The following is a 26932-nucleotide window of genomic DNA, read 5'->3' as shown; positions in this document are numbered from 1 at the left end:
CACCTACCAATACTGTGTCCCCCCGCAAGGTGATATTCTCTATATCTCCGATTAATTCCAAATCTAGGTCTTCTTGTTGTTTTGGGGGTCTGTATACCACGCCAAGATATAGGCATTTGTCCTTCCCTCTGGCCAAATTTACCCAAAGGGATTCCCCAGTGTACTGTACATCTGTGATTCTGGTGACCTTAATGTCATCTTTAGTATATAATGCTACCCCACCTCCCATTTTGAGTCAAATCGAAGAGGCTCTGTAACCCCACATTCCCCTTCCCTGCAGACATTCACCCATTTCACACTCATCCAGATACCAAAACTTCACATTCACTCCTCAACATTCCAACAAGCCTATACAATGAAACAGTCACATCCAAAGCTAAGTACCCTATGCATACACACTGTGTGAACCTTATAAGGAACTAAACTGTGTACAAAAAACATTTCGGAGTAGAATATACTACAGAGAGGAGATCATGAACCACAGTGCCTACTTGTCCATCAGTAGAAAAGATAATGTACGGTAGCATAATAGTCAGGAAACACTGTACAGTTCAGGTAGCTGATGTGGACGGCTGAGGATTGTCATCAGGGACCCGAGGATCGCTCCCAACAGGTCCCACAGTTGCTCCAGTCTTATTCCGGTCCTGGTGGTCCGCCTACAAGCGACAGCCCATCTCTTTCAGGGCCAACCATGCATCCGCCACAGTGTCCACTCTACGGTGCTTCCCATTAATAGTGAAGAGCAAACCAAATGGGAACAGCCATCTGTAGCGATAACCTTCAGCGCGCAACACTTGGGTAACCTCCCGAAAGGTGCGCCGTTTCTGCAAAGTGGCAGTAGCGAGGTCCTGGTAAACCCCAACTAGTATCCCTTGCCCAGGGAAGTTGGGCCTTGCCGCCTGGAGAACTTTTTCTTTCACCAGAAAGTCCCCGAAACAGACAATATCACAATTGCCTGTCCCACGGTTCGGCCCCAAACTTCTGTGGGCCCAAAGTAGATTAATCGGGGTCTGTGCCATCCCGTCTTCCTCTCCAAGCAGTGACGCACAAAATCCCCGGATCACCTCACATGCATCTTTATAGCGCTCCGTTTCAGGGACCCCCTTAAATCGTAGGTTGTTCCGTCGCGACCAGTTCTCCAAATCCTTGACTTGCTGCCTCAGGTTCTCAAGTTGTGTCTGCCACTGCCGAGGTCTCTTGCAGGTAGATCTCCATCCTATCCAACCTGCTCTCTGAGGCCGACACTCTACCGCCCAGGTCTCTCACCTCATCCTGAATTTCTTCGAGGGCCGTCTTCACGTCCGATCGCATTCCCACCAGTTCAGATTTGAATCTCGGAACCAGCATTCAATATTCCCCTCAGCCGGTGACTCACCCACCGAAGAAGCTGATGTAAGGAAACCGGCTTGCGGAGTCGCATGCACATGCACCATCTTAGCTTGATTCGCTGGCGGGCTGGACACATGCGATCGCTTTTTAACACTCTGAGAGCCTGAGAAATGGAACTTTTCCAACCGTTTCCTGCTCGCCATACACTCCGAAGGTGATGATCTCCCAAAAATAGGCTCGCGATCTGCAGCAGAAAGTTAATATAATACAAAAAAGAGCGAGCCCCGACAGAGCTCAAGAATTAAGCGGCCATGCTTCCAAATGACGTCACTTCCTCTTCCAGCAATACTATTTATGATAGCTGCCATATGCCTTTTGGGGATGATGACATTGCATAGGAGGGTTAATCTTTTACCTTTTTCTTCTGGACAGAATTGTTGTTTTTTTATGCTGGGTTGTACTAAACTGAGAAAGAGATTCTTACTGCGGGCCGGCGAGCTAAATGCTCTGATGCTCATATAAATAGAATTAGCATCAGAGAATTTACTTCGCTGGTCCACGGTAAAAAGCTCTTCCACGGTTTAGTAAATGGCACCCTTCATTTTTACAGAATATTTTTAACAATGCTTGTGTCAAAGGATCCATGACACAACCACAGAAACCATTTTTAACTTTGGGCACTTTTTGTTTTTGCCAAATGAATATAGTCATTGTTGTTTGTTTATATTATGGAAATGAATTAAACCATGATTCAAGTACAAATCTTAAAGTTCAGTTTTGCTACTTAAAACTGAAAATTTAAGTCCAAATTCAAATGCATGCATCCAAATTTAAATTCATTTACTGAGATTTATGGAAACACGTTTTGCATACCTATCATCATTACAATTCTAGTTTGGGTAAATATACCTATTAGCACACTTGTCTTTCTTAGGTATCTCAAATAGGCTTTCTTTCTTTATGTTGTTTTGCTTTTTATCCGATTTAAAGATTTCTTTCTCTTTCTGTTAGGTCACATCATATGTAGTCATTGTCTATTAGAAAGGTATACCTATACTTTGCTTTATATTGATACGTACTGTAGTTATGCTACTACTGCAATGCATGTTATTAGTTTATTATATTAGGCAGATTGTATAGACCAGGGATAGGCAATTCCGGTCCTCGAGAGCCGGAGCCAGGTCAGGTTTTCATGATATCCACAATGAATATGTATGAGATGGATTTGCAAGCACTGCCTCCTTGAAATGCAAATCTATCTCATGCATATTTATTGTGGATATCCTGAAAACCTGACCTGGCTCCGGCTCTCGAGGACCGGAATTGCCTATCCCTGGGATAGACCATCATCTACTATGTCATTATAGGAAATTATTCAAATGACCACTGAAAACAAATATCTGGCTTGCAAGAATCAAGAAAAAGAAAAGCGAAGAAGGGAGGTGAAGTAAAGGTAATTTTGCATAGTTGGATAGATGCCAGTTTTGATTTAATGTTTCCATATTTTAAGTTTACTAATTTGAACACTTTATATGGCGTACCACATCTTGATTTATTTGTATATAACTTGTTTGGTCTTTCTTCATACTAAAGTCACTTACGTCAAAGTCCAAAGACACTTGGCACAATCTCTGATGTCCCACACCTTAACATAAAATGTTGAGACAGTAAAGACTAGACTAGTATAGTTGGAGTATTTTACAGACATCACATTGTTGGGATGGCCACCCAGGGACATGATCTCTTGTCCAGTTACAAGATTCCATACTTTACAAGTACGATCTGCAAAAAAATTATAATAATTGTAAGATTAATCCATGACACAATTTTTATAGATAAATATTTTTTACTTTTTTGTGCTGGTAGAACTTCCTACTGGGCCCTCACTCATACTTGAATGGGGCAATAAGCAATCTCAGTGCAGCCCCTAGGGGAAATTTTAACTTGCAAGACATACATAATTTAAGCAAAAAAAAAACAACCCAAAAACATTTTATTTTCATAATTGTCCAACAAAAATTACCTGTGTGGAGTAAAATGGGTTACGAGTAGATCAATATTTTACTCCATCAAAAATGACAAAGACGAGAGGATACTCAAAGTTACAGGACAAAACTTTTAAAACTAATAGGAGGAAATATTTTTTCACTCACAGAATAGTTAAGCTCTGAAACACATTGCCAGAGGATACTAGGCTAGACAGACTATTAGTCTGACCTGGTAAGGCTATTCTTATGTTCTTAACAACTAGAAATATTATATGCTTGTTAGTCAACTGGATCCTGCATTGGTTCAAGTACATAACATATTAGATGGTTCAGACATAAACATGTGAAACATAGTGCTTGAGATCTGGATGCTGCAGCCATCTCTCTGGCTATCAGAGATCAGCCAGTCCCCATTTACCTAAGCTCCTAATCACTTCTCAATATACTGCAATGCAACGTTTGGTGAATAGTGGCTGCCATTTTTTTCCGCCTTATCTCAAAAGGCTTTGGCAGACAAATCGTAATAAAGAAGTTACATAAAACTATATTATTTTCTAAAACTTCAGTAATATAAGCAATTGTCAAAAGAATATCATGAGAAAGTGCTAGAAAAAAGTCCATTATACTGTTTAATAGAAAGTGAAACCACTTGTACTTAAGAATCATAATTGCTCATTAATTTTTCATGTTTTTTGCTATATGCATATTACAATTATTTTAGCTTTGAACTAAACTAAACTAAAGCTTAAGAACATAACATAAGAACATAAGCAATGCCTCTGCTGGGTCAGACCTGAGGTCCATTGTGCCCAGCAGTCCGCTCACGCGGCGGCCCAACAGACCCAGGACCTGTGCAGTAATCCTCTATCCATACCCCTCTATCCCCTTTTCCAGCAGCAAATTGTCCAATCCTTTCTTGAACCCCGGTACTGTACTCTGCCCTCTGGAAGCGCATTCCAGGTGTCCACCACACGTTGGGTAAAGAAGAACTTCCTAGCATTCGTTTTGAATCTGTCCCCTTTCAACTTTTCCGAATGCCCTCTTGTTCTTTTATTTTTCGAAAGTTTGAAGAATCTGTCGAAAAATAAAAGCTTAACTTTGTATACCGAGTCATCATTCTGAGAAAGCTCGACTCAGTTTACAGCAATTAAATAAACAGGGGATGATTTACAAATGATAAATAGAAGATAATAGCAAAATTTCAAAATAATTAATTTTCAAAATGTTTTTAAAGATTTACAGAAAAATTGAAATGAACTGGAACTCCTTAAAAAAAAGGGAAGGTCATTCCAGAGTTGAGAGAGTTTAAAGACCAAAGATTGACTGAAAATCTTGACTCCTTTAATCCCTTTTTTAAAAGGAAGGGAGAGTTTAAATTGTTGGATACAGCTAAAAAGACAATTTTAGGAAAAAACTGTTTAACATGCCTATGTGACAAGTTTGTTTCAATCTTAACTAAAACTGTCAGAATTACAAGAAAGCACTAGAGGCATCCAGCATGGAGCAGCTATTAGAATCCCAATAAGAAAGTACGTACCATGATGGAAGGGAAGGGATTGGGACTTGTATATCACCTTTTTATAGTTTTACAACCACATTCAAATACTGGTACTTCAAACATTTTCCCTAGACTGTGAGCCCACCGGGACAGATATCTAATGTACCTCAGACAGTGGAGGATTAAATGACTTGCCCAGGGTCACAAGGAGTAGCATGGGGTTTGAACCCAAAACCTCAGATTGCTGAGGCTGTAGCTCTAACCACTACGCCACACTCTGTATAGAGCAGCAGTTTCAACCCCAAAGGCAATGGTACTACCCGGAAAGGTCAAATGAAGGACACAGGGGAGGAGAGTAGTGCATTATCTTCTATGTGGGAATCTGTACATGCATCTACTCAGAGTAGGCTAATCATTGCTGAAGGCGAGAGACCAATTCAGTCAATAAGCCACCAACTATTCAGTCAATAGGAAATTTTGGTCTCTCATCTTCAATCATTTACTAATTTAGGTCTATTTTACAGAAGGTTTCTAACCTGGACATCTACATATCATGGAGGTTGGAAGAGGGAAAAAACCCAACAACAAAACGTGTAATAATTATTGTTCAATTATACTTAAAAGAATACAGTAAATGTTAGAATGATGTTGAGTCTCTACTTAGAAAGGTGTTTCCCACCCCTTGCCTAGAAACATATTTAGTTGGTTTTTATGACTGCCACAGAAAAGACAGACTGGCATACTTATTCATCGTGGCTATATTGAAAATCAGACTGACTAGACATGGCTAAGGTTGGGAAACACAGGCTTAGAATCTCTCTTTTTTTATATTCTGCTTGGTTCTATCACAGCAAAAATTTTTGCAACAGAATAAAATGAAAGCAGAGTTAACATTTTAAGGTTAAAAGAAAAGAGCATTTAAGTACAACTCTTTGAAGCTTGTTATTAAAAATGTTAATTGCTACTGAGAACAAGGCAATTCTTCCAAATAAGATGGCAGTGGTAATAACTGCAATAAGATGTAAGTAACTGGCACATGACAAGTAATCATATGAGAAGGAATTTTAAAAGAAACCCACTGTCTACCAGAAACTACTTAAAAAAGGCTCTGTAATTGAGAAAATGTCTCCAACCTTTGGATCCAGTGAAGAGAAGATCATCAGTAGCATCTAAACAGAGCACAGCCTTGTTGTGCCCTTCGGCTGTATGGACGCATTGCAGAAGTGAGGTCTTGTTGCATTTGGAAGCAGGAAATGGATTAATTATACCCCTGGGAGGAAAAAGTAAAATTTACCAAAGTACCTTATGTGACATTTATTACTATTTCTTTTTAATACTGCAGTGTGCATGCAATGCTATACAAGGCAAACAGATGTCAATATGGGGATGTAATAAAATATTACTAAAAGTCATACAGGTATAAGCAAGTGAATGCTATGCTCTCAAAGAGATTACAATCTAAGGAAAAGGAAGACATACAGATTTTAAGCTGGTACAATAAGTGAAATGGAAGATGTTAAAGAGGATGAGAAGGGGATTTGAGGTCAGTAAGTGTCACACAGGCTTGAAGAACTATATGACTTAACAGTGCAGAGAGAGAAGCTGTGGCACATTGCAAGATAAACTCTCCAAATAGGGAATAGTGATTAAAAAATCTTGAGTGAAAAGAATGGGACAAGATGATGATAATGGCAGATTGATGAGGGGCTTATGCCCCACATGGTATTCAAGAAATAATGTAGGAAACAATGAGGGCTAAGATAAAGGGAAGGAAAGAAAATTAATTTTTTTTTATCATTAATAAAAGAGAAAGGGAACTTGGTACAGATGCTAGGAGAAGGCAACTGCTGCACAAATCCCCACCATCTCAGTTATCACCTCCTATAACTACTAGACTCCCGCCCCCCTGCTTCACACAAATCGTATAACTGAGAATTATGTTGTGAAAATCTCACTTTCTGACTCTGTGCAAAAACCCAGTTTCCTAGGTTCAACACTGGTACTTACACTGCAAATGTATAGACCACAGTAAACATGAACAGTAAAAACTGGCTCACTTTTCCGTCAGGGTTAGATTAGGACTAGAACTTATGGCAATTCACACTGAGCAACATATACTACAGAAGTTGCTTCTCAGCATCCCTCCCTCACATAAGTAAGGGGAAAAGTGACATGAAAAGGCAGTGTTATAAAATGAGATTAAAAATAGCAGCTGCTGGAGGTGGCTCATGGCACCAAAGAAACCGGAAGCCTGAAGGAGCAACAAGCCACTGGGCAATAAAAAAAATCCCCAAACAAGATGAGAGCTATTTTTCAATCAGCTAAATCAACACTCGTTTGCATGGCTTCCTCTGAAGTGCTTATCCTCTGGTTAAGGGAAATAATGGATTATACATATCACAAACTTTTCTATTCAGTGTAACAAGGAACGTAACACACAAGCACCAAAATAAATGGCCTTTATAAACAAGTACTGCAACCTTTTCTGTAAAAGCTTTCAAAATATTTTGCTTTAAAAACAGGCATGCTAACATATGGCAAACAATTACTTTTCTGGTTGGCAGGGCTTAATCAAAACAAAAGTTAGCATACCGTCTACACAGGGTGACTTGAAGAAGCAGCAAAGCATGCAGCAAAATAAGATTGATAAACTAAAGATAAGATCAATATGAGACTGAAAAGAAGGAAAAGCAGAGGAGGCAAGAGTACCTGTGTACCTCCGACAAAGAGGAATCACTTTCATCAGACCTACAGTGAAGAGTGGTGGAAATGTGAGGAGAAAGAATACAGGTATCAGCAGGGTAAGGTCGCTGCATGAGAAAATATAGCATGGCTGATTTGGAAAAATAGGACAGCTTTAGCAATGTACCTTGCATTGCACTACCGATTAGACCCAAATATGCATATATTAAAAAGATTTGACATATGGCCAATTCCTTACTACTGTAAGCATGAGTATTATTTGCACTTTGTCAGTGCTACAAGAACATAAACTGAAAATACAACTTTGTGTTGTTTAATTCATATTTTCATAACATCCCAAAATGTTCCAAGAACACTGAGGGGTCCTTTTACTAAGGCGAACTAGTGCATCTTAGGACTCCTTTTATCAAGCTATGGTAGGGGTTTAACGCACCGAATACCGCGCATTAAACCGCCTGCCGTGCTAGTCGCTAATGCCTCCATTGACGAGGCATTAGTTTTTTGGCTTGCCGCAGGGGTTAGCGCGTGATGAAATGTCCGCCGCGCTAGCACACCTTGATAAAAGGAGCCCTTAGTGTGCGCTAAATACTAAGGATATAATGAACGCGTTAGCATTTAGCGCGCGCTAAGACACACTAGCGCACCTTAGTAAAAGGACCCCTAAGATAAATATACAGTACTTGGAGCAAACTAGTCTCCTACATAACAGAGAGAAATAAAAGCAAGAGAAACAAAGGAAGATAGATCCTCTGTGCCTCACATTAGTTCTCTCCTATGTGTGCTAATGCTTTTAAGAAAAATCTGCAGTTTTCTAACTGCATTCAAATATAGTCTAGGGTTGTCCTGAAAAATCTTGAAGTTGGAAAAACTATGCAAATTGAAGTTTTTCCCATTAATATGATTGTGCTTAATCAGAAAATAATTAAAAAATAATTTTAAAGCCCATCCTGGGGTCCCTCAAAGCCACTGATTACATAAAGATCAGTTTTTCTTAAAATTTGCAATTATTTTTGCTTAATGGAGCTAATTATAGCTATAACTTATGTTTTCAAACTCAGCAATGATACATTGATAAAAATACATTTTATATCAAGTCTATTTTATTGATCCCCCCCCAATAAATTAGTACAGAAATAACACTGGAGTCTCCAATATGCTTATTATAACAAGTGGGGTCAGATGCCTTAGAACCCCTCTAATACTGTGTTACAACCACAAAAGAATAGGAAAACATTCTCTTTTCATCAAATAATGGTAAAAAAAAAATTTTTTATGTTAAAATCTAGCAGTATTTTATTAAATGAACCTTCAATAACTGCACTTTATTGTAGAAAATAACAGAAATTTAAAATTTTAAATACTTCACTAATTGCTAAACAACACATATACTTTGATATAGTCATCTACCAATGGCGTTCCAAACACTCAAGCATTCAGTGTCTTCTTAAGATAGTCAGCTTGTTCTTATAAACATTTTAGAACCCAGTTGAAAACTTATCTCTTCTCAAAATACCTGGCCAATTAGTTATATTGTGTTTCTCTTGTTATTTTTATTTATAATCTTTTGTAAAACGCGTTGAATTTACGGTTACACGGTTAAGAAGCACGATGTTATGTTATGTCAGGATAAAGTCTGCAATGCTGTTTAACTCCTTGCAACAAGGCAGTTCATTGAGTGTAGCATGAGGCCTTGTTGCAAGGAGCTGAAAAGCATTGCAGGCTTTATCCTATCTCAAGAAGACACTGGGGCCCGGATTCTCTAAATGGTGCTGGTTTTTTAGGTGCCCAAGCTCAGTGAAAAATGCCATTTAGATGTTTTAAACTGAGTTTCAAGGTGCCAGAATCATGCCTCACAGACGTGGGAAACACCAGAAATGGCGTTAAGTACTGTAAAGTGCCTACGGATGTGCGATAGGCGCCAGAAATGTAGGTCTGGAAAATCCTGGTCTACATTTCTGGTGCCTACCTTTGCCAGAGGCATGATTCTGTAACCGTGATTGGCACGCGATCAGCGGCTGCTGACAACGCCACCAGTTAGAGAATCCGGCCATGAATGCTTGAGTGTTTGGAATGCCATTGGTAGATGACTACATCAAAGTGTACATATTTTTTAGCTATTAGTGAAGTATGTTAAATTTATGTTATTTTGCACAATAAAATGTAGATACTGTAGGTTCATTAATAAAATACTGCTAGATATTTTTGAATAAAATGTCTTTTTATCAATGTATCATTGCTGAGTGTGAAAACATAAAAGTTATAGATAATACCAAGAAATTTTTAAAAATTATTATTTTTTTTTTTTATAATTTCTTTATTCAGTTTTGCATATTACAAGTATATCAGAAAAATTCATATAATCTTTTTTTTTTTAAATCTTTATTCCTTTTTATTTCTTTCAACAAGTGTACAGTATTATTACAATTAATTTACATAACACACTTGGCATTCTTAAACAATATTATTATACATGTTTTTATTCCCTCCCCCACCTCCCACCCTTTTCCATATCAATAAAATATTACTTACAAATTTATATATATTTATATATCCCTTTTTGATAATACAATTAATCTGACATGAAATCTGTCCCTCCCCCCATCCTTCTTCCTCAAACACTTTAAACATTTTATTATACCCAGTAATGCACAACAATAAATATCCCATCCTATTACATATATCTCCTTATTTTTCATAACAACATATTTCCAATATTTTTCCCTCCCTATCCCTCCCATCCCATCCCATTTCTATATATTATCCCCTAAGGAAAAAGAATAAACTTTACTCGTTATAATATTCAATTAATGGCCTCCACACCTCTTGAAATCTTTTAAAATACCCCTTCTGTATCGCAAGAAATCTTTCCATCTTATACATATGACAAACTGAGTTCCACCAAAAATTACAATTCAATCTAGAACAGTCTTTCCAATTAGTTGTTATCTGTTGAATTCCCACTCCCGTAAGAATCAACAATAATTTATTGTTTGCTGTAGATATTTGGCATTTGGCCCTCATACACATTCCAAAAATCATTGTGTCATAGGATAAAGCCATATGACTCTCCATCAACATATTAACTTGATCCCATATTGATATCCAAAATGCCTGAATACATGGACAATAAAATAAAAGATGGTCTAGCGTTCCAACTTCAATTTTACAATGCCAGCATCTATTAGACTTAGAGCAATCTAATTTTTGTAATCTAGTAGGGGTCCAGAATGCTCTATGCAACAAAAAGAACCATGTTTGCCTAATAGATGCTGACATCGTACCTTTAATTCTCCAAGACCAAATACGTGGCCATTGAGATGCATTAATCTGATGCTTAATCTCAATGCTCCAAATATCTCTTAATCCATTTTTAGGCTTCTTATTCAAATAATTAGATATAATTTTATACCACTTTGCGGCCTGGTAACCCAGAAAATCTGCCTGGAAACATAAGAATTCTAAGCTGTAAATATAAATATACACTTGATTTTCTTCATGAACACTTTAAGTACAATATATCATACTTATATTCATATTTTATAATGATTTAAATATTATGTAATACATTTAATAAATATGACAAATGTAAATAAAATAGAAACCCCCCCCAATCCTTCCCTACCTATTTCAGAAAATCTAACCTAATACATCAAAATGTATTAATTAATTCATACATATTATGAGATAAATAAAATAATCCCTATCCCCATCCCCACTTAAATATCTTATTATGGGAAAATGTTATTAATCATTACAAAAATCTGCTAATGGTCTCCAAATCTTCTGAAATTTACCAAAGTAACCTTTCTGTGTTGCTATTGTGCGCTCCATTTTATATATATGGCATACCGAATTCCACCAAAAGTTATAACTTAATCTGTCATAATTTTTCCAACTGTATGTTATTTGTTGAATTGCTACTTCAGTTATTTTCTGATCAAGCACAATCACGTTCATGGGAAAAGATCAATTTGCTCAGTTTTTCCATCTTTAGGTTTTACTGCTACATACAAAATAGTCTCTGCTGATCCAACTTTGAAGTGTGAAAGTTTCATTGATTTTACAATCTCAACCTTTGAAGTAGAGAATGACTCAGAGACAAATTTTTCCCCGTCCCCATTGGAACTCAATTTCCCCTGTACCATGAGTTTTGTCCCTGTCCCATTCCTATAAGCTCTGCCTTAACTGCACAAGCCTCACTTATAATTTTGATGTGTTTGAGGCTTGTGCAGATAAGGACAGAGCTTGCAGGAATGGGGCAGGGACAGGAAAAGAACTCGTCGGGATGGGATGAGAAAATGAGTTCCCCGCAGGGCCGGGGAAAAATTTGGCCTTGTGTCATTCTCTACTTTGAAGCCCACAGTAAATCACATCATAGAAACATACTGAAACCACCACACTCTTATCCCTGATTTATATGTGAATGCTCCTGGAGGATAATTTAATAGAAGGGGACCTATGCACAAAAGATACTGGGGAGTACAAACAGAATCTGTTTTATAAAGGTCATATATTTGCGTATTTTATAAATTACATGCATAAATAAGGATACCATAAAGAAAGGAACTTAGGCACCTAACCTTTCTAGGGTATGTTCCTGCCTAAAAGTTAGGCATAGTTTGTCTGTTTGATTTGATTGTAAACTCTTCTAAGCAGAGACTGTCTCTTGAATGTTTTAATGTACAGAACTGCAAACATCTAGCAGCGCTATAGATATGATTAGCAGAAGTAGGCATGAACACTTATGGTACAAACGCTCTTTGATATACTCGTAGCTTACATTGTGCATGTAACTTACAAAACAAGTCTGAGCCCACCCATCCATACAGCCCCTTTAAATAGCCACTACATAGGTTAAGTGGGTTAGGCAGACTTTTTGGTATTTATATGGTTATGTGTGCACACACACACACACACATGCTAATGCCACTAGTTTAAATATTAAATGCCTAAAGGATGTACAAATGTTAGCATCTATGTTACAGAATTACCCCCATGTGTTTTCTGAACATCTAAATTTCTTTTTGTGTAATCACATGCAATTTCATAAGGACCTACGCGAGTGCATAAAATGCTGTTCTACAAGCTCATGTTATACATAAAAATGACATTCTTTCTTACTTCATTTTTCAGCTTGAGTACTTAACTAACATAGTTAATGCTGCTTAAAAAAAATCTTGTCACCCTAAATAAACAACTACACAGAGCAAACAAGAATACTAAAATCATGGCTCACACAAAGTTATTGTTTTAGTTCATAAAAGTGTACAAAAGATTTGCGATAAAAGTAGTATGTTAGAAAGAATCTTGAAGAGGACAGAGAAAAACAACAAAACAGTGTGATCCTGAAGGATGTCAGTGCAAAAAGATTAACAGAAGTTAGAAGATACGCTTGGAGGGCACTTACAAGTTAGCAATCAAAGCTGCAGATTATGACATTATTGGCAGCATCCTGAATCCCTAAATAGATTTTGGATGTTGCTAATTAAGCAAGCCTTCTTAAAGCACACTTTACTTGGTTATATCAAGCAACAGAGACTTCTTTCTTCAACGACAGGAATAGGAATGATGAATAGTTCAGACTGTGTTCTCCACTGAAAGAGGCAAGTCAGTCCCTAAGCAAATAATAAGCATCTCAGCCAAGCTACTTATAGCAGCAACTAAATTATCCCCCAGCTTCTAGAGCACAAGGCTCTGAATGAAGCATATGTCTGATTTAAAGGAACAAGGGAACCACTGACTTATTAAGATCCAATTTCAAGAAGTTTGCTAGCTCATAAATAGAACTACTTAAATTACTATGTAAAAATGTTTTGAATCCATCCAGCTCTTCAGTTTAAAGTAAAAAAAATAATCAAAGGCACACCTCATGTAGGTGTAAGTCTAACAGAACAGCTTGCCTAAGCATGTGCATTTTGTTCTCTTTGGCTTGGATACTTTTAATGTTGCTATAGCAAAAATTTAGATTTCATAGATAAAACTTCTGTTTTATGTTATTTTAATAAAGATTTCAACAAGTTAACTTTTCATAAGCCTAATTTCTTCTGTACCTTATAAGCAAAATAAGAAATAGCAGAAAATGGTTTTCCATAAACTCAGTAAAAAATAGAAGTCACTTTTTCAACTACAGGTAATTCAAACACACATAGCCAAAAATTATTTTGAGAATACACTGATCTTAATTGCCAAAGCAAATTCTGAGGACAGGGCCAGAAAGTGGACTGTATCCTGCTCTCTGCAACTGCCTGAAGAGAGACTGAAACTTTCCCCCCACCACTTACTTATCCTGCTGAACTGCTGGGTTTCCCTGAGAAACTGTTAGACGGCTAAAAACATTCATTTCATTACGGGGCCGGCCTTGTGGGGAGGAAGGAGGTGACAGACTAGCCTCTGAAGTTCCAGAATCTGAGCTACAAGATAAAAAGAACATTAAAGACTTGGATTTAATAGGTTATGAATAGTTAGAGAGGTTAAATGAAGCATGCCCAAAAAACAATTTTCGATTAGATTCTTCTCCCCATCCTTTTTGCCAAGAGAGTGATTTCATGCATGGCCATGTGAGCTTATGAATTTTTTTAAAGTTAGAAAATAACTTAATTATCATAAAAAGAAACTCAGAGTGAAGTTAATTTTAAGAGTTCTAGGATGGATGTCATTGACCAACAATTATAATGCTTCTAGCAAATGACAAAATAATATGATGCTCAAAAAAAGTTTGTGAACTCCATATACAATAATGAGGACGTACTAAATTCTTACCATGATACCCTTATTCAATTGAATCCAGTCTTTACTGATTCAATAAAAAGGGTAAAAGTTAAACAATCCTGTATTTCTTAAAATGTAAAAATCTATAAAATAGGAGTAAGCCCCTAGTTTCATTATTACAATTAACTAATTATAATCAGGTGCTTAGAAATGGGTAACATGTACCACTCTGCAAATTAAACCTGTACAACTGAGTTTGGACATCCTGTCCTATATATAAAGGTCCAAAAAGGTTCTGCGCTCGGCCTTCACCTTAAAGCTTAGTGGCACTCATGATGCCACAAAAATAATTTTCAGAGGGCTTACAAAAGAAGGGTTGACATTCATCTGGTTGGACAGGGTAAAAAAAACACCACCACATTGGAAAATCATCCACAAAGTCATAAATGAACCCCAGCTTAACATCTACATCTGTAGGCCTTTCAGTACAGTTGATATGAAGGTTCATGTGCCAACCATCAGGAACCCTCCCCCCCCACCAAACGGGAATAGCTAAGAATATTCCACAGTTCTCTAAAAAGAACATTGCTGTCCACCTTATGTTCTGCAAAGAACACTTGATAACCCACAAGACTTTTAGAATAATGCTCTCTGAACAGATGAACCATGAACCAAAAAATGAATTTTTCAAAAATTCACAACAGTTTCTTTGGCCAAAATCAAATGCCACCTTTTAAAGTAAGAACTTTATCTCGGTTGTCAAGCATGGTGGTACATGTATCGTGGTGTAAGGCTGTTCTGCTGCATCATGATCTGGATGGTGTCCATTCATTGATGGAACCATAAATTCCATTTTATATCAAAACATTCCAGAAAAGAAAGTCAGGTCATCCAACTGTGAGATGAAGCCAAGTTGAAAGCATGTCATGCAGCAAAACACGGACCCTAAACATGCAAGTAAATCTATCACAGAATGGCTGAAAAAAGGATTTCATGCTCTGGATTGGCCAAGTCAAAATCCCAACCTAAATCCTATTGCAGTGCTGTGGCAAGACCTGAAATGAGTCATTCATGCAAGAAACCCTTGAACTTCACAAATCTAAAACCATTCTGTACAGAAACATGACTGACAGGAAACATTTAAAGTTCTTGTCCCTCAAGAAAAGTGCGACTAGTTAATGAATTAAGGGTTCATATAATTTTTCATACAAGAATACTTATTGTTGAATAATAAGATGAAGAAATTGAGCGACTCCAGTGAAAACCTGCAATTGTGGTCCCTGTAGCAGCTAGGTTCTTTGGAAGGACTCAATATTTAGAGTGCCAAACCCAAACAAGGGCATCTGGATGACTGTGTGAAGCCATGATTATTATTATTATTGTTATCATCATCATCATCATGATATCCTTTTTGTCTGAACTATTTATTCAGTGGAGTAACCTTGCTCTCTTATCTGTTTAGATAATGATTTATTTCATCATGTTTCAAATGCAAATTATGCTGAAACACAGATCATGCTAGGTGGGGTTCACAAACTTTTAATTAGCACTTTTCTTGAGTAAAGAAGAAACAAACTAATAATAAAGAGGGGCATAATCGAAAGGGACGTCTAAGTTCATTTACGTCCATCTCGCAAGTCGTCCAAAGTAAAAAAACAGCTTAAGACACATTTTCGAAAAATACGTCCAACTTTTTTTTTTCATTTAGAAAATCGTCTAATTATACATCCTGCCAATCTGATCGTCCAAGTCACTAAATCGTCCATCTTTATACCACATTTTTGTCCAACTTTTCGTCCAAGAACAAGCCCTGTTGGATGTGGGAGGGGTCTGCAAAGTGATGGACTGCATACCCAGACATGGCACCTAAATAGTGGGGTACCTTACAGGGCACTGCTGTGAACTTCACAAAAAGGGTGCCATGTCTTCTCTTCACTACAGCTCCCTTATAGGTCATGGTGAGCCCCCCAAACCACCTCCAGAATCCTTTAGATCCACTTATCTACCACCCCAATAGTCCTTATGGCTGCAGTAGCCATTTATTTGCCAGTAAAAAAGGGTTTTGGGGGTGTACAGGGGAGTGCACATGTTTAAGTATCAATGCAGTGATTACAGGGGCTTATGGGCATGGGTGCTGCTCTCTATGGGTCCCTAACCCACCACCAAGATGACTTAAGCTGCCTCTGTATTGGACGACTAGGCTTTCCAGGCTGCCAGGTGCTGATGTTCTGGAGACTAAATTTTAAAGTTGTGATTAAAATTTTTATGGGGGTGGGGGGGGGGGTCGGTGATCACTGGGGTAGTGTGTGGGGGTCTGTATTATATGTTTTCAGTGCTTATCTGTTGAGTTTAGGTGGGTTTTTGTGACTTAGACCATGTTTTAAATGGTCTAAGTCACAACGTCCAAGTTCCGTCGATCGTGGGCTGTATAACTTTCGGTTTTACATGCTGTACAACTAAGTCTAAGAAGGCCCACGTCCCGCCCTCGACACTCCTCCCAAAACGCCCCGTTTAGCTTTGGTCGTTCAGCGGCACTATGAAGGCCTAGATCGTTTAGAAATACGTCCAAAACTCGTTTTTAATATCGGCACTTGGACGTATTTGAGAAATATTCGTCCAAGTGCCAACTTAGGCCCGTTTTTGGACGTATTTCTCTTTCGATTATGAGCCCCAAAGTGTTTTCAATGACAATTTTCTTATGACAGCTAAAAGGGTTTCTCAGCACCTACCACAGTGCCATGAAAACAGACAAATTCTTCAAATAAAATCCCAAATATATTTCTAATAGTTACAAATAAAGAACTTACAGCTTGGGTTCTTTAGTTTTTGACTTGTCTCCTCTTTCATAGGTTTTCCTTCTTGATAAGGGTGAAGGTTCAGGCATTTTCTTTTCCGTCAATGATGACTGTCTGGAACTTAATAAATACAAGTGAAGATTTCTTTATTGCACATTTGCTGGCAAGGTCTATGTTGTGCAAACATTTAAACTGCACTAACTTTTATTTTTTTTTTTTACTGAGATCCCTACTCAATCCTGCTTTTATGGCTTTGGGTTCAGTGCCAATTCTGAATCCAGGGATTGTTCCTGCTCCCGGCGGGGCCAGAGACAAGAACTGGAAGGAGTCAGATGTTTCACAAAGGTAATCAGTAGGAACAATGCCTGGCACTGGCATATGCCCCTTAAAGCAGGCACTAATGTGTGACAGGATAGCTGTAAATGCCAATGTTTCAATGTTTTTTTATCTGCATAGATTTCCCTTGTAAGATGGGGAATCCACATCAATATGTTAAGGCCCACCCACACTACTTCTTCTCCATACCCCTACCAAGTCTCTTGGCAAAATAAGTATGCTGATCACCCCCACATGTAAATAGGGTCTAGGACGATTCATTGTGGCCGTTTCATGGCAGCCAGTTCGGTGCTGAAATCATTGTCCCACAATGAAATGGATGCGAAGATTCAATGGGTCTGGGAGCTACAGCAGAGCAAGAATCTCAGACTGACTGCATTGTGAGAAGGGTGATACTTCCTCCCCTCCCCTCTACTCCATCTGCAATCCACTGGCACTTCTCCCAGAAGGAGACTATTCATCATTTGCCACCTTACTCCCCCCCCCCCAGTTCTTCCCTCCCCACGATCTGCCAGCACCTCTCCCTGCTCATTGAAGGGGACAATTCATTGCGGCCTCCTCTCTGTCTGTGATCCACCTGCTCCTGTGTCTGCGGGGACAATTCAGTACAGCTGTTTCATTGCAGTCATACTGAAATGTCTCACGATGAAATGGCTGTGTAAATAGCCCCTTTTCTGAAATGGCTTTTACAAATGTATGAAATGGCTGTGTAAATAGCCCCTTTTCTGAAATGGTTTTACAAATATATGCCAATCTACACATGTAAAACAGTGAAGATACTTACCTGTAGCAGGTGTTCTCTGATGACAGCAGGCGTATATTCTCATATATGTATGATGTCATCCATGGAACCCAGTACAGACACTGTCACGTGCACTGTCACTTTATATCTTTAGACACTGTAAACTCCATGTGTGTGCAGATGCCTTCCTGCCCAGTAGGACCATCAGTTCAGTAAAAAACAAAAAGCTAAGAAGTCAACTAGGGGAGGTGGGCGAGTTGTCAGAATATATACCTGTCATCCTTTGAAAACACCTGTTTCTCCAAGGATAAGCAGGCATAATATTCTTAAGTGTGAGACTCCAAAGTTGCCAGGATCATGTCTCTGGAAGAGGTTAAACACTGAATATCAGGAGCCTGGCAAAATCCAATAGGGACGGAAAATTGACTTTTAGGTAGTGAAACGACTGGGCAGAAATGTTGCCCAAACCGACTTTCTTTTCTGGAGGTGTTTTCTGAACAGTAATGAGAAGTAAAGGTATGTACTGAGGTCCAAGTAGCCACTTTGCAGATGTCTTCAACAGATGTAAAGCAGAAATGAACAATGGAGGTAGCCATAACTCTCACACTGTGGGCTGTTACATAGCCTTGGTGAGTTAGCCCAGACTGAGTATACAGGAAGGAAATACAGTCCACTAGCCAAGTGAAGATGGTTCTTTTGGAAACAGGAAATCCTAGCATGTGAGGATCAAAAACCAGAAAGAGCTGGGAGGACATCCTATGAGGTTTTACACCAAACCAGGCAATAAGCCACCGGACATAGATCCAGGGTTACATGTACTGGAGCAAACAGGGATCCTGTGGTCTGGGACCACTGGGTTCAGAATCCACTGTGAGATTCTGAAGTGAAGACATGCAAATGGGGTTACATGAACCGCTGATGCCATGTGACCAAGAAATGAACTTGAGAGTAGATATTGTCTGACATAGGCGAATGAGACTATCTACCCTCTATTTGAGTATAAAAGCATGACCCTGAGTGGTGTCCAACAGTGTTCCTATGAACTCTAAGGTTTGTGGTGATGTAAATGTGACTTTTAGTAGTCGACGGCTAATCCTAGAAGATCAAGGAGAAAAACTGTTGAATTTATGGCAATCTGAGCTGTTTGCGATGATGCCTTGATCCATTTGTTCTGTTAATTAATTGTGGTATATCAAATAAATGTAACTGTACATACATGAAACCCCCATGTGTGAATGGTTGCCGCTACTCCAACCAGGCACTTCATGAAGACATGAGAAGCAGAGACCAGACAAACGGCAAGACTTTGTATTAGAAATGTTGTGATCTTATGTGAAAGCGGAGGTACTTCCTGTGCGCAGATAGGATGGCAATGCGAATGTACACTTCTTTTAGATCTAGAGAGCAAAGTCAATTCCCTTTTCTGATAGAGGTAGGAGGGTTCCCAGAGAGAGACCATGCAAAATTTCTCGTTCATCAAGTGTTTGTTTAGGTTTTGGAGGTCTAGAATGGGTCTATGGTATCGGAAATACTTTGAATAGAACCCCTGGCCTCTCTCCTGCAGCGGGAATAGGCTCTATTGTGCCATCAAGGTAGGAAAGATTTTAAAGTGTGATAGGTTCCCGAACACTGAGCTGTAGAAGAAAAGGGAACCATGGGTGTCATAACCATTGAGGTACTATTAGAATCATGGTGGCTTGTTCCTGGCAAAGTTTGAGTAGAGTTTTCCAAGTAGCACAAATGAACTTGTTCCGCCAGTTGAGGAGAAAAACATCAGACTCCAGACCAGGCCTGCACAACTTCAGCCCTCGCAAGGCCAGTTTTTCAGTATTTCCCAAATGAATATGCATGAGATCAATATGCATACAATGGAAGCAGTGCTGGCAAATAGATCTCATGCAAATTCACTAGGGAAATCCCGAAAACCCGACTGGATTCGGCCTTGAAGGACCAGAGTTGTGCAGGCCTGCTCCAGACGATTGGGAATGTAGAGTCTTGAATAGAAAAGTGGAAGTTTGTGATTGTAGGGGGAAGCAAAGGAGATCTATTTCTGGGAGTTCCCCAAATTGCAAAGATCTGACATAGAATGGTTGAGCTAAGTGGTCACTCGTGCGGCTGCAGAAGTCTGCTTAATTTGTCTGCTAAGACATTCTGTTTTACTGCTTTGAGGAAAATGTTGTAAGGAATTCAGAGTATTGTAGTGCAAATTGTGGTGCTCTTCAAGGGTCACCTGTGTTCTCCTTTGCTTTTTAATTTGTAAATGAGCTCTTTGGATGAATGATTGACATATTTAGGCATTTTTTTAATTTATCTTATGCTGATGATATATTTATCTTAAGTCCAGCACTGGATAATCTGGAGGAAGCTTTGAGGACAATTGGGCAGCCAATAATTTCTTACAGCTGAAAAGACAAAAAACTAAAATAGTTTGTTATGGTAATCTAAGTGAGTTTATTGGTCAGAAAATAGTACTGAGTACTGGAGAAATTCTTACGATAGAAGAAAAATCTAGGGTTTTGGGAATTTTTGATTGTGGTTTGACATTTGAGAATCAAATAAAATGAACTGGTAAAGAGTCTTTCTTCATTTGCACCAATTACGGGCAATACGTTCTGTTTTATCCTTAGAGAATTTTCAAATGGTGGTAAGAGCTTTCGTACTGCCTCAGTTGGATTACTGTAATTCTTTTTATTGTGGTGTTACACGGAATTTAAAAAATAGGCTGCAATTACTTCAAAATATGGCAGTGTGTTTGATTTTTAGAGCAAAAAAATATGACTGGGTTACTCTTCTGAATCAATTACATTGGTTGAAGATTGAGAGGAGAGTAAATTTTAAATTGGTTATACTTATATATAAATTGTTGCAGGAAATAGGCCTATATGCAGCGGTTGCATTAAATTTCATGTTTTAATTCTTGGAAACTTTTTCATAAGTGCTTGTTATTGCTGCTTTTTATTGCTTGTATGTAGGTTGCAAAAAATACAGTATGTTGTATGTGGACAAGATGGTTGAAAGCCATTTAATTTTATGAATGTTTACTGCTTGGAAACCGCTTAGAACTTAGGCGGTATACAAATTTTTAAAATAAATAAATTTATAACTTTCCCAATATAGAGCTACCCCCCCCCGGTATAAACAGTCATTAAGGCTTGGCTATTCTATAAGTTCATATAGTCGTTTGAAATCTTTGATGAACAAATCTTTTGAGTTTATAGGAACAAAGCTTTGGAATGATCTTCCAACCGCACTAAGAAAAGTTTCTTATTATATCATTAGAAAATTATAAAAAAATGTTTATTTTAAATGATTGTTAAATTAATAATTTTGTTTGGACACAGGGTGGGGGAGGGGTCTTTTTTATATGCATTTGACAATAATTGTTAGAATGTCAAGTGATTTGTACGAATTATCTGTACACTTGTTGCAAGAGTTAAAACTGAATAAAGAATTAAAAAAAAAAAAAAAAAATTTTTTAATGGTTGTTAAAATTTTGTATCTGAACTTTAAACAACCTCTTCTGCAATTTAGAGCAGAGTGTGAAAGAAATGTCCCAGAGTTCAGGACCTAAGCATTGGTCACACCAGTTGTGTGTGTCTGTACCTGAAATGGTCCCTTGATACTGAGTGCACCGTTTAAACTCTCTTAAAACCTTGGACATGGACAAAAAACCCACCTAAGTGAGGTGAAAAGACTTAGGGGAGATCAAGTAAAAGATAACTGAATAAAGGGGTGACACTCCCCGCTTTAGAACAGGTTGAAAAAGGGGCCAGTAGGCCCAAAAATAAAAAATTTTGGTATCAAATGAAAGGGATAAGAAGAAAATTAAAAAGTTATGGCACAATATATGCATTAAATATGCATATAAAAAAGGCGCCCTTAGAGAAACTCTAACCCCCCATTTTATCAAGCTGCACTAGAATTCCTATGAGCATCAGAGCACTTACCACGCCTCTAATGTAGCTTGATAAAAAGAGAGGGGCAGTTCAAGATTTTTTATTTTTAAAAGTGACAGTATACTTTTGCACTGTCCGTACCGAGCTCCGTAGATGAAGTTGCCCACGTGTGAGAATATGCTGCCTGCTTGTCCTCAGATAAAGTAGGGTTCAGAATGTAACACTTTCCTCTGTAATGACAACATGCTGAAATTTCTTTAAAAGTGCTGCAGCCCATGCAAAACCTGTCAATGTACTGTGGAAATGCAATACAGATTTTGCCACATTGGCAGACTTACTAATTTGAGACACTTCCTGCCAGAAGAGCCACATATTTAATGAAAAATTAGGTTTAGAACCTTAATTTTAAGATATTACTTACATGAGCTGATTTATTACATCTGCTCCCTATCAAATATAGCATTCACCTGCCTTATTCCTAGAGCATTTCTTGAGTATAACTATACAACCACAGCTCTAGCATGCTGCTATTCTCTCACACAAAAACATAAACCTTAAATTCTTCAATATTGTAATCTCTCTGGAGACAGGGAAATACTTAACTCACCTTAACCCAGTGGTTCCCAACCCTATCCTGGAGGACCACCAGGCCAGTCGGGTTTTCAGGATAGCCCTAATGAATATGCATGGAGCAGATTTGCATGCCTGGCACCTGCATTATATGCAGATCTCACTCATCCATATTCATTAGGGCAACCCTGAAAACCCGACTGGCCTGGTGGTCCTCCAGGACAGGGTTGGGAACCACTGCCTTAACCTATTACCGAAAAGGTGCAACCTAAATCCAAATAAATATTTTTTCAAAAGCATCCTGTAACGATGCAAGAACACGTGAAAAGACATCTGGTCACGTCTTATAAGATCAGAACTTTTCACCTCTAAGAAAGCACCCTACCTATCATGTGATCAGATACCATCAAGCATTATTTGCTTTTACAAACAGGTCAATATTTCAAATAAAAATAAGTAAAAATAAAATTTTTAAACAAAAAATGTGAAATATTTATTACTTTGTCCCCTGTACACTCATAGGGAAGAAGAGTCTTTTCCTTCCACTGGTCTCAAAAACTTAGCTACACATCATTTCTTGGTGATTTTTAAAGTTGTAATGGCAGTTATCACAACCTGCAAAGAATCAGGTTCCTCCCACTTGAGAGCCAGAATCCTATGTAAAATCTCTGTTCCAGGAAGTTTAAGACTAAATAATGAAGACGGGAAACTGACGGGGTTGACATTCAGTCTAGAAGAGGTATGCAGGCAGATTGATAGGCTTAAATACAATAAATCCCCGGGACCGAATATCATCCATCCGAGGGTAATCAAGGAACTGAAAGGGGCTATAGCTGAACTGCTTCAACTAATAGCCAATCTGTCGATCAAATCAGGAAGGATTCCGGAAGACTGGAAGGTGGCCAATGTTACGCTGATCTTCAAGAAAGGTTCAAGGGGAGATCCAGGAAACTACAGACCGGTGAATCTGACCTCGGTACCAGGAAAGATGGTAGAATCGCTGATAAAGGAACGCATCATTGGTCACCTTGATGGACACAATCTGATTGAGGACCAGTCAGCACGGCTTCAACAAAGGAAGATCTTGCTTGACGAATTTGCTGCACTTCTTTGAGGGAGTAAACAGGCAGATAGATAAGGGTGACCCGGTCGACATTGTATATCTGGATTTTCAGAAGGCGTTTGACAAGGTTCCGCATGAACGACTACTTTGAAAAATTGAGAGACATGGAATTGAGGGTGAAATACTCACGTGGATTAAAAACTGGCTGGCGGATAGGAAACAGAGAGTGGGGGTAAATGGACAATACTCGGACTGGAAAAGCGTCACGAGTGGAGTGCCGCAGGATTCGGTGCTTGGACTCATGCTCTTCAACATATTTATAAACGACCTGGAAATTGGTACGAGTGAGGTGATTAAATTTGCAGACGATACAAAGTTATTCAGAGTAGTGAAGATGCAGGAGGATTGCAAAGACCTGCAATGTGACATAAACACTCTCGAGAAATGGGCCGTGACATGGCAAATGAGGTTTAACATGGATAAGTGTAAGGTGATGCATGTCAGTAACAAAAATCTCATATACGAATACAGGATGTCCGGTGCGGTATTTGGAGAGACCCCCCCAGGAAAGAGACTTGGGAGTACTGGTTGACAGCAGGTTGAAGCTGTCTGCGCAATGTGTGGAGGCGGCAAAAAGGGAGAACAGAATGCTAGGAATGATTAAGAAGGGGGATCATGAACAGATCAGAGAAGGTTATCATGCCGCTGTACCGGGCCATGGTGCACCCTCACCTGGAGTACTGCGTCCAGCACTGGTCGCCATACATGAAGGACATAGTACTACTCAAAAGGGTCCAGAGAAGAGTGACCAAAATGGTTAAGGGGCTGGAGGAGTTGCCGTACATTGAGAGGTTAGAGAAAGTGGGCCTCTTCTCCCTTAAAAAGAAGAGACTGAGAAGGGACATGATCGAAACGCTCAAGATAATGAAGGGAATAGACTTAGTAGATAAAGACAGGTTGTTCACCCTCTCCAAGGTGGAGAGAACGAGACGGCACTCTCTAAAGTTAAAAGGGGATAGATTCCGTACAAACGTATGGAAGTTCTTCTTCACCCAGAGATTGGTAGACAACTGGAATGCTCTTCCGGAGGCTGTTATAGGGGAAAACACCCTCCAGAGATTCAATACAAACTTAGACAAGTTCCTGCTGAACCAGAACGTACGAAGGTAAGGTTAGTCTCAATTAGGGCACTGGTCTTTGACCTAAGGGCTGCCACATGAGCGGACTGCTGGGCACGATGGACCATTGGTCTGACCCAGCAGTGGCAATTCTTATGTATACCAACCACTGCTGATAAGATGAAGTAATTTCTCTTACTGGACTGGATAAGTTAGCACATGTCCAATTTCTAGCCCTGACTGAATTCTAGCCCTTTTAGTGCTGATGCATGGAAGAGTAATATGGCTTTTATGCATTACATGATTTTCCATGTATATGTTTTTTTTTACTGGTGGGATCCAATCAGCATTATACATGGCAGATGAATAAACAAATAAGTTATAAAACTAAAACCCCAAATCCAATCTGTTGCCAATAATGTAAAATCCAATACCCAAAATGTAATTGGCTAACACCCTTTTTCCTTTGGTGAGAAAGTTTGAACTTTACTATATGCTGGATACAATCAATATAATATAATGGACATCAGTATGGACACAACTCACTTTATAAAAGTGAAATTTGAGCCCAGGCAATAACTCATAGATGACAAGCACCAGACAATAAGTCTAAATATGAACTTCTCCATACATCATACAGTCCAATCTTGTGAAATTAATTAACCCAGAACACTATATATATATATAAATCTTTGAACAAACATTCAAACCAAATGGAAAAAGAGGAGTAAAGACGTAATAAACTCCCAAAAACAAAAATCTACATAAAAAAACCATGAAAGTGCTATGTGCTCACATAGAAAAATTTCATTAAAAAACTACGTCCATCAATAAAATGTGCTTAGCTGGGTCCCGTTAGGAGTTCATGTCACCACTCAACAGTTTATATCACCAGAATTTCCAAGAATTCACACTGCCACTGTGCCTCTCAACTAGCTCAGGAAAGGCAGACAGATTCCTCCTAGAACACAGGAGATCCTAGAGAGTCACTATGCAAGCAGCAAGAAAAGCTTTCAGAAAGGCTTCACTAAGCAAATGCATGATCACTCCCTTTAACTACAGTGAACATTTCCCTTACACATAGAAAACTGGGTCCAGCCTAACTAGGTAGGGTGACAGCGCTCTCTGGTGGTAAATGGAAAACCTTTGTTTGTGTCCCATATTTTACTTCTACTGTTGCTGAAGATGCAGCAGAGGCACAAACCATGAGAAGCACAAGGAATAAAATCCCATAATAGCGAAAGTGGCAAACTTATGGATGAACTTCAGGATCGTGCAAATTAAGCAGTAGCAATCTGTGTCCTACCAAGAACTGCTGTTGTAATGGCTGTGTTACACAGGAGAGGGGAGGAGACCTAATCTGAAAAAAAGCTATGAATGGAGGTCCATAGCATCTCAGCTTCATCATCTTCTCACATCATGAAAGGCAGGGAGTTGGCCTAAGGCAGGCCAAAAATAAAACATAACAGACAACAAAAGTCAATCTTCTTAAACAGGTTCCTTAATCAAAGGTGACTTAAAAATGGAGGCAAAATGGAGTTCATCGAAAGGTGTAAACTCAAATACAATGAATGACATCTGCTTTAATGCCTGTAAACCTCAAAAGAAAGGTAAGTAGTTAAGTATACTGTCACATATTGCCCACTCTTCCCTAAACTATCTAAAGTTTTAGTACATAGGGCTAGATTCATTTACCTGTCTCTCCGTGCCCAATCTGTGCAGGCCCAACCAATTCCCAAAACAATAAAATTAAAATGAGGGCGATCTGAGGAACGCCCCCTCTGACCGCACAAATCGCTAGTGTGCGATCCTGACGCATGCGCAGACCATCTGCTTTCCCTGTAGATGGTCTGCGAATGCGTTCGGTGTTCATTTTTGCTGGGTGTTTTTTTTTGTTTTTTTATTGAGACCCCCACTCTCCTGCTCTGGAAGGGCGATCCCTGACGGCGGCAGCCTCTTTAAAAGCAGGCAATTATTGACTCTCCTGCTCTCTGCCGCCCCTCCCCACATTGCAGCTCCGCTTTAAAACCACGAGCTTGCACTGTGGGGAAGGGTAGCAGAGAGCAGGAGAGTCGGGGCGGCAAAAGCAGGGCTCGGCTGGAAGGGGCAGAGAGCAGAGTGGCAGAGATGGGCTGCAGGGCTGGGATTTCAGGCCCGAGGACAGTCGGAAAGGACGTTTGCGGCTG

General features: G+C 39.0%; 1 protein-coding gene across 6 annotated transcripts in view; it reads right to left on the bottom strand.

The window, feature by feature from the left end:
- The window catches only part of KIF21A (kinesin family member 21A), a 230741-nt gene that overhangs the window by 27519 nt on the left and 176290 nt on the right, over nucleotides 1-26932 (bottom strand). For 2 of the 6 annotated variants that reach the window (XM_033959317.1, XM_033959318.1), the window contains 5 exons: nucleotides 17034-17141; nucleotides 13800-13928; nucleotides 7525-7563; nucleotides 5949-6085; nucleotides 2931-3111 (listed from right to left, as the gene is read on the bottom strand). In XM_033959317.1, coding sequence (XP_033815208.1) covers nucleotides 2931-3111; nucleotides 5949-6085; nucleotides 7525-7563; nucleotides 13800-13928; nucleotides 17034-17141 — 594 coding nt within the window. The remainder of the gene's footprint in view (nucleotides 1-2930; nucleotides 3112-5948; nucleotides 6086-7524; nucleotides 7564-13799; nucleotides 13929-17033; nucleotides 17142-26932) is intronic. The other 4 variants (XM_033959319.1, XM_033959320.1, XM_033959321.1 and 1 more) reach the window with 3 other exon arrangements.

Source organism: Geotrypetes seraphini, chromosome 9, assembly GCF_902459505.1.
Source record: "Geotrypetes seraphini chromosome 9, aGeoSer1.1, whole genome shotgun sequence".
Lineage (NCBI taxonomy): Eukaryota > Metazoa > Chordata > Amphibia > Gymnophiona > Dermophiidae > Geotrypetes > Geotrypetes seraphini.
Note: the sequence above shows the minus strand (reverse complement) of the source record. Positions and strands in the feature narration are given on the sequence as shown.